At 31.3% G+C, this 9,412-nt stretch overlaps 1 protein-coding gene across 1 annotated transcript in view; it reads left to right on the forward strand.

The window, feature by feature from the left end:
• LOC106678786 (D-galactoside-specific lectin) overlaps positions 1-2,451 on the forward strand; it is a 4,515-nt gene extending 2,064 nt beyond the window's left edge. The window contains exons 2-3 of the mRNA XM_014417537.3: positions 65-251; positions 2,189-2,451. Coding sequence (XP_014273023.1) covers positions 65-251; positions 2,189-2,318 — 317 coding nt within the window. The 3' untranslated portion in view covers positions 2,319-2,451. The remainder of the gene's footprint in view (positions 1-64; positions 252-2,188) is intronic.
• Positions 2,452-9,412: the final 6,961 nt, after the last annotated feature.

The following is a 9,412-nucleotide window of genomic DNA, read 5'->3' on the forward strand; positions in this document are numbered from 1 at the left end:
TTATAAATTATAATTTTTTGAATCAAAATGAACTTTGAGAGCTTAAGTAAGAGTCTTGTTCCAGTTATCAGAGAAGTGACAGCTTGCAGAGACGACCAGAAGAGACTGAGCTGCCCTCAAGGTAGTGGCATCCAAATCCACGAGGCCTTCTACGGACGCAAAAACCCCAACACCTGCCCCTACCTCGGGCAGGATGAGAGTGTCCACCAGACCTGCTCCTCCTCCAGTGTCCTTCAAGATGTCAGGAACAGGTGAGTCAGCTGTTAGTTATCTACTTTACCTTACAGGTAGAGCCAGGAGCGTTTCTGAATTGGGTCAGAAGGAGAGGTGAAATATTAAAATTTCCCTAAAATTTCGAAAAGTTTTTTTCAACAAGTTCTAGTACTTCAAGAAAATATTCCCTTTAATATACTACTTTCTAAAATATTTTTATCTTCTGCTCTTCTTTCAGCGTCCTAACTGGTAAAGTTATAGGGTGAGGAGGAAATGGAAAAAATATAAAATTGTCCCAAACATTTTTGAATGATTCATCCAATTTATGGTAGATCATGGAAATCTTCCCTTTAATTTAATTCTTTCCTAAACGTTTCTTTATAAAACTTCGTCTTAATCATGCGTCTACAAATCCTGATCCAGAGGTCACAACACTGTACCTCTCTCGTTGATTGTTTCCTTGTCTGCACTGTCCCAAATATTTCTAAGTGTAACGCGATCACTTTGGGTCTATTGTACGCCGTTCTTTCCTCTGTTCCAAGGCAGATGCCATCGCGACTTTGGATATCGTATACGGATCAACCCTCCTAATGTTTAGGATCAAAGTTACGATCTCGTTCAAAGGTGAGGAATCATATCCTGGCCAATGCAAATGACGTAATAAGCGGTCTCATCATCCTTTCTGCAAAACCTGCAGATTGGTGACTCTGACAGTCACATTTTATAGAGATGTTTATTCAGTTAAAAGTGTCCTGTATATAGTTCTTTCACCCATTTTAAGGGGTTAGCTAAGTTCACTCTTAGTTACGGCCCTGATCCCAGATCGCTCTTGTATTTGAACAGAAGACTTTCCGTTTAAATCTCTTCATTCTGCTTTCTAGAGTAGCTGTTAGAGCTTATATCTCGCAGTCATATATCAGAACTGTATTATGATATATTATGATATTATGATATTATGTATAATGATATTAAGATATATTATGATATTATGTATAATGATATATTATGATATTATGTATAATGATATTATGATATATTATGATATTATGTATAATGATATTATGATATATTATGATATTATGATATATTAGGATATTATGATATATTATGATAATATGTGTAATGATATTATGATATATTATGATATTATGAATAATGATATTATGATATAGTATGGCATTGTACACTCTTAGCTTCAGATTTTTGGGGATTTCAGTATTCTGAACTGAGAGAAGAAGGTTAACGCTGGTCTTTAAGTTAGTCTTAGTCCGTTGATTATTTATTAATGTTATTGTGGACCCGAGGAATTTGAAACTGTCTACATTGTTTTTTATATATATTATTTATTTTTAGTTGGTTTTTTTTTTTTTAACAATCACTTAGTAAAACAAAATTCTCCAGGACTCCGTGTGAAGCAAAACATCGAATTTGAAATTATAATTAAAAATTGGAAAAAAATTTCAGGTAATGTTGAATAAAAATAAAATTAATTTTCTTTTCCTATCTCATTTTTTAAATAATTATATGTACTTTTTATATTATATTTAAGCTATTTCATGCTATTACACAACTTTTAAAAACCGTAAATAGTTACATTACTAATAGTTTTAAGTACGTAAAAAGTTAATACTGAATTGAGCACAGACCCCGACTTTTTGCTAGGTTGGAGAATTACTAAACTGTGCAATGGGGGTAGACAATGTCGTAAGCGAGATATTTGCCTTTATAAGGTGTTTGGGTTTTGATGGAGTACGGTAAAAGAAGTTGTTGGAATTTTAGATCCGGTAGGCCTTTTAATTCATTTTTCAAATTCAAACTTTTTTTACTGCTTTTAATTATAATTTATTCATTACTATGTAGATTAAACTAGAATTAAAAAAAAATATGGTCGAAATAACTACTGATTTTGAAATGATTTTATACATTCGACTAGTTATAAATTTTATTAAGGATTTATACGTATTCGTTTTTACAGATGTACCGGCCGAAGAGATTGCGACATATCTTCAGCCAGCTCCTGGTTGGGCGATCCTTGCAGAGGAACCAACAAATATCTCGAAGTCAGCTTCTCCTGTGCCTCCACACAGTCCAGGAGGTCATCATAAACGGCTTTATTTGTTTTCGATGATGTGGTCATCGCAGTACGATATGAAGATAAATAATACAACACTAAATAAACGAATAAATGAAAACAAATTGAATGTAGAATTTATGGAATAAATTATTATTGGAATTACACTATTGGGTTTCTTTATTTTAAAAGAATTCCTCCCACCTAAATTCATATCAGTTCCTTTCTCACTGTAGATTATTCCAAGTAAACTGCAGTGGTTCCTATTCATCCTCTTCTCTCAGTCTGCTGGTGTTCCTCAAGGTAGTCTCTACGAGCCCATCCTTTACACAGTCAATAAAGCTGACCAACCAATCCAAAAACTATCCTCACCACGTTTCCCAATGACACATAGGTGTTCGCAGTTTTAATAATTCATTAATTGCATCTCAAACTGTTCAATCCCATATCATAACCCCCGAATAATGGCGCCAAAATCAGAGCATTAAAATAAATAAATTAAAATAATATAAACCATCAAATCACCTTTATCCTTCGTCGTAAACTTACTGACTGCTCTACAATATCCATTAATGATGTTACTCTTACTCCTGTCGAACATATCTGCTATCTTGGGCTACATCTGGGCCCTGTTTCATAATGAAAGCTAGTAGTATTAGTTCATAGTACAAGTGTAGAAACTAATGTGGTAATAATACTAATACTTATTTTTTTCATTATAGAGATGACTATTAGTAATATTACAGGAATTAAAAAATACTATAGTACAAGTCTGTGTAATTGAATTAAGATAAATCTACAAGACTAATAGTATTAGTTTGTACTTTATTATGAAACAGGACCCTGGTGAAAGATCTAATTTGGAAACTTCACGCAAGACTGAAAAGACAAGAAACTGCACGTCGATTCCGACTACTACATCACTTACTAGACGAACGGTCTAAAATTCTAATTCATTACAAAATATAGATCTACGTGACTATAATAAGGCCTATCGAGACATACGGAGTTGAGCTTAGGGGACTAAACCTTCAGAATTCCTCTCGTATCCTGTAAGGATTGGATACGAGAGGAATTCTGAAGTCCAAAATCCTCAAATTTCCTAGTCAAAAATAAAAATTATTCATAATGACCTTAATGTTTCATATGTAACCGATCTAGCCCGAACCAGATACCAATCATTCTATTCCAAAACATTTAAATCATTCCTCTCTAACTCCATTCCTAACATAATCCGAGGTGCCTGAAAAGAAGATTGCCACTAGCACAGAGATCGCAGGCAAACCCAATAAGCCTCCGCTTGGACTGAGGGAAACATGATGACTCTAGCAGACTGGTGAGAAAACAGATTTCCTTCATCCTGAATTTCTCTAACCTCCCTCCTCAGATCTCCTTGACCCTACAGCGCTTATAATCACCAACAGGTAATGGTATTCGAAATATTTAGCAAGGGGTTCACTAACAGAAACCTTTTCCTCAACAATTTGTTTCGAACTAATTTTGCATTAGCCCAAAAACTGACCTTAACATACCCATGTTAGTAAAAAAGATGCGTTTACAAAATTAAGTCCAGTTTAAATTTAGTTTTTTCCTAGCATTTTAAATTGTACTTCAGTTTATTGCCTCAAAAACAATGTTCATGCAAGTCTGGCTGAATGGATGCAGGTAACCTTTTTTGGTTATTGTTGTTTTTCCGAAAAAAAAGCGCTAATTTTAATAACAGGCCGAAACCCGCTGAATTTCACCAATGACTAAATGAAATAAAACTTAGAAATAAAAAAGAAACGTAGAAAAATTAAGTAAATATCTCTAGCTACTCCAGCGTACCTAGATAGTTTCATTTCACTAATTTATAATATAAAATAAATAAGCATTCTTCTATTCCCAAAATCTCGATATAATTATTCTGTTGAAGACGTTCTTAGATTTCAGTAACGTTTAGGAATTACAGTCTGTTTTATCTAGTTATGAAACCAAATAAAAAATATATTAAAAACTTTTAATTAATATTAATTTTCAATTAAATATGCATTTTCACTAAATAAACGTGTTTCTAGAGATATTTTGTAAATTTTAGCCTTGATTAGATTTTTATTCAGGGCGATCAACATCTAGGTTATTACACCCGTTTTACTTTATTTATCTTCTTGTCTTTGACATTTGATAGTTGAATGTTGACTGTTTCCTTTTCACACTGGTCGATATTGGTGGATTATATTTTAGTATAAAATTGAGTTTCTTTCAGAAATTTCATTATTTTATCTATGGATTCTGCTGAGTCTTTAAGAGCCAATTCTCTTGTACGAGGAATTTTATTATTTTCGAAGGCTTGACGAAATGATGAGCATTCTTCAATTATATGCTTTATCGATAATGGGGACTGACAGGTTTGGCATATTGGTTGGTCCTCTTTTGTGATTAAGTGGAGGTGTGTTAATTTGGAATGTCCTATTCTTACTCTTGCAACAACCACCTCTTCTCTACTGTTTCTCCTTATGGCACTTGTCCACTTTTCGGTGTTTTTCATTTCTACATTTCTAAAACATTTCTTAGTTTATTTAATTTTAGCCTTGATCCACTTTTAGATATTTTATATAAGTGGCACACATGCCAAATCCATTAAAAATATTTTTTCTAATATAAAATTCATATTTTTATGCAATTCAGAATCAGCATAGTCAAAAACAAAAAGGAAATAAAAAAAAATACATGGGAACTTATTTATAATAAAGGGATACAATACATATGCATCAAAGAGAAAGATATCCATTCTTATCCGTCCTGTATCTTCTTCGAATGTTGGTTAATATTTTCCAAAGAAATAGAAAAAAAAAATACGAAACCAAGCAAAGAAAAATATATATTCAAAAGTTCATCTGTTTAATTGAATAAAATCCTAAATCATGTTGAACAAATCACGAAAATAAAAAGAATGAATAGAAAATGAAATGCAAATCATGAATGAAAATACCGATAAACAACACAAAACACAATATTTATTCATTCCAATCCCTTTCAGTAAACAATATTGTAAACAGTTTGCAAACAATAGTTGTACTAGGATACTTTAATACAATGACAATAAAAGTATTAATAGCGTGTTATCAAAATATAAAATAAATTACAAATAGTAACCTCTGAAATGTTGTTGAATTGTTGACAAATACACATTTGCATTTAAAATAAATTATGGTAGGGCGACTCACACATTTTTATTTTATGTTACATGGCGATTTTATTTGCAAAAATTAAATTAACAAAAAAGTGAAGATTTTTTTTCTCATTTAGAAAAAATACCTCAATTCAGGCAGATTGTCAATTTTTCCTATTTTTTGTTGCTCGATTGAACAAATATTTTTGTCAAATGCTGTACTTGTTATTAGTAAATATCTTAATGGTAAAATATGACTATGCCTAACCATTGTAATCAAGATGGGAGGTGTTCTGGGTGGTATCTACTACATGATCTCCTTGGCCAGAGGCATAATAATGTTTAAAATGTAAGATAAGAAAGCTATCGCGAAGGGAGGGATGTCGGTCCACACAGATTTTCAATTTCAGCCCTTGTTCAATGTTTTACTTTTTTGCGTGTGTTCAAAAACAATTCTATTCGTTATTAGAACTCCCTTGCAACTCAACAAGTGCTGCTAATAACTCAAATCAGCCGCGTCCTCTTTAAGATCTCATGACTCTTGTCATCTGTGCTTCAATGTTCAGAAAGTTCGAATCTTCTCCGATAACTCGAAAATCTAATCTAATATAACAAAATGTGAACATTGAATGCCATGCTGTTACTAAAATTAAAAACTAAATAATAAAATGTTTTAAAAAAAATGGGATTTGTAAAAAAAAAAATAATTATCTAGTGTCATTGGGATCATAGGGGGTGAATATAATAAGAGAAAGGATATATAGAATAATTAAAAGAGATAAGTGAATAAGAGTTGAGAAAATTACTATCCCTATTTGAACATAGTAAGCTAATACTAAAAACAAATCACACAAATTCGTGTCTTACAAGTATAGTCTTTTTTACAGAAGCAATGCGTAGGAAAAATTGTTAATATGCCAAAAAACATTTCAATGAAGAAGAAATACACTATATCTCTCTATTTAGATTTGAAGAATCTATTTCTTTAATGTTTGAATTTAGCAGATTCAATAGGAGAACAAATATTGTAATATGCCATTTCATCGGACTTGAAGGTTTGCGATGGAAGGAGAAAAATTGGGATGTTTTGACGCAGTAGCCATTTGGTTTCAATTGGTTTACTCCTTGAAAAAAAAAACTTGAAGATGAACCTGAGGGAGGAAGCTCTTCAGCTCATATACTGCTCCTTGAGGTGGGTGGTCTATTCCCTCAGGACTCGAAGGAAGATCAGCCTACTTAATATCTTTTTAAAAATTAGTTTAAACAATTTGAAAACATTTCCTTATTCAATATATACTGAGAAATTTACTAATTAGCCAATTAGCTGGTGTTATAGATAATATAACAGAATATTTCAATCATGAAAAACATACTGAATGGTCCTAATAGACATCAAAGTCAACGAAAATACTGATTTTCAAATAAATAAATTCAAATATTGCAAGATATAATTATTACTCATAAAATTATTTTTATTAATTAGATTGTTCTTTGTTTCAGGGTTCCTGTCAAAGTCCCATACTATTCAATTTCTTCAAACGAGATTACCCAAGATTTAAAAAAGTTAATATACAGCCATTTAATTTAATACACATACCGTATTGACATAATTGTTAAAATGCTAATAATATATAATTTATATAAAAAAAATTAAATTAATTTAAAACAAATTCCTCAGAATCTTTAATAACTATCCTTATTACACTAGAATATCTAAAATGCACACTGAATTAAATATTGACTCCATATTACATATATAAACTGGCACATAACTTATTCCAGTCAAGCCCCAACCTTCTAATCACAGAAATAGGAAATTACAACACGTAGATATTAACACATAAGAACGAAACATATATTAATTTAAACACGAATCAATGATTGTGTTCCATGCTAACCAACAATATGTATTTTATTCTATCCAATGTATAATGATTTAATTCAATTGATTTTTGCTAATGTAACCAGTATCAGAAAAATTATATTTTATAAGGGGGTATCCCAAAACTATATCGTAAATATAGTACATTCTATATGTATGCAATAAAATTGATTTCTCTGTATTTTTCTAAAGGGACTCGTCACAGAATAAATAAAGTATTATTACAAAAAAAATGTTGCTTTTTTTTTAATTCAAAAACTTTATTTATTGATCAATATTATACTCTACCACACCGTTGTGGGTAATAGATAATATTGATGAATGATCACATTCATACTAAAATAAAATAAAATAAGAATGAAAAATAAATAAATGAAAGAAAAAAATAGTACATAAAAATAAATAAAATCTCTCTTATAATATATACTAATAGGAAGATAAAGAAAATCAACATGATCAAACTATGTGCATGAAAAAATAAATAAATAAAATAACCTCTAATCACATTTAAACTCTTATATACAATATTTACAAAATCCACCTGAGGATCCGTCAGACCACTCTATCCCCCAAGTGTGAGGGGTAGAGCAGAGCTCATAAGATCCCAGCCCATCCCTTTCGCCGCATCACTGGTAGTGAGTCAGTGGAGGCTGAGCAAGTGCGCTGAAAAATATGTTTAAAAAAGAAAAACGTTGTTATCACCAAAAAGAGATTTTAAAAGAGAATAAGGAGAAATCAGATACCCTCATACATTATGGAAACAGTGCCTTTTTTTTGTTATCTATTAATTATTATATATAACTTGCCACAAGGCTATATCGAGGCATAGTCCGTTGTAAGGTGCAAACACCTTTTGTATGATAGATCTCATTTCAATATCCTTTTCTTTTTTTTTCAACATATTTATAGATCTTAAACAATAAGAAAATAAAAAAATAAAACCTACGCAACCAAAAGAAAAAAATAAACAAACATGAATGTAAAAGTAATTAAACATAAATGATGGAGAAATGAATAAATAATATTGAGACCATATTTATTAACATATAATGTAATTCCATCTTTATTCCATTGGTAATAAACATATATTACTTATTATACACTTTTGCACTGATCACTAGTTTGAAACATTAGATCATAATAAATAGTTTTACGAATATTTAAATGTTTTTTTTGCCAAAACTCGGACCACCTTACTTTTAATAATTCCAACATTTACTTTGCACTTTTTATCTCTCCTTCATAACCAACCGCTCTAAGGATAGTTTTAGCAACAGTTTTATATTGTTTAGCTCGATAAGAATACAGTGATTTTTTTTTTAAACAAACAAGGGAGTCTGGAAATCTTTTAATAGAGTACCGTGGTGAAAAAGTTTTGGGATCGCTGTTCTAAACTTGCTTCGCACCTCTTATTATCTACAGTTTTGGGAATTCTGTAAAACAAATCTTTATCGTCTGAGGTTTCTATTGAGCTTACAACTCTTTCCACAATTTGCAAAGTGGGTTCTCCCAGACTACTGGCTCTCTCAATCTCTCACCGAGTGTGGGGATTTCGACCCAAGCTTCATGGCCACGGGATGGTTATCGACCCCCTATTCAGAAAACTAAAACTTTAAAATAATGAAACCTGTAAGAAAACTGTACAAAAATTATTGATTAATTAGCAGTAGTTTGATGATGGATATGTAACATCAAACTGCTTCTGCACACCTGTAGTGCTTATAAGACTGGGGAAGGTGGAAATTAATACAATAAAAGTTTGCTGAATTTGGTTGTATTTTTTACGGATTATAATTTTTTTTTAAATTATTTATTTATTGTAATTTACAACTGTACAAAATAATACAATAGGTAAATATGTAGTATGTTTCATATACACTTGAAAACCTTGGGAAGGAACCACCCATTGGTGGTACTTCAAACATTAATTTAAACTAGAAGGTCCCGTGGCCATCTTCTTTTCAGACGCCTCGGAGGATTATCAGGGATAGTTAAGGATGAAAGATTAAGAATTAATGGGTTAGGATGGTTAAGGAGTTTGGAATAAAAAGACGCATATCTGTTTTGGGTCAAATCTGCAACGAATGGGATGTTA

This window comes from Halyomorpha halys, unplaced genomic scaffold (assembly GCF_000696795.3).
Source record: "Halyomorpha halys isolate HHAL.00 unplaced genomic scaffold, Hhal_1.1 Scaffold159.1, whole genome shotgun sequence".
NCBI classification, from domain to species: Eukaryota; Metazoa; Arthropoda; class Insecta; order Hemiptera; family Pentatomidae; genus Halyomorpha; species Halyomorpha halys.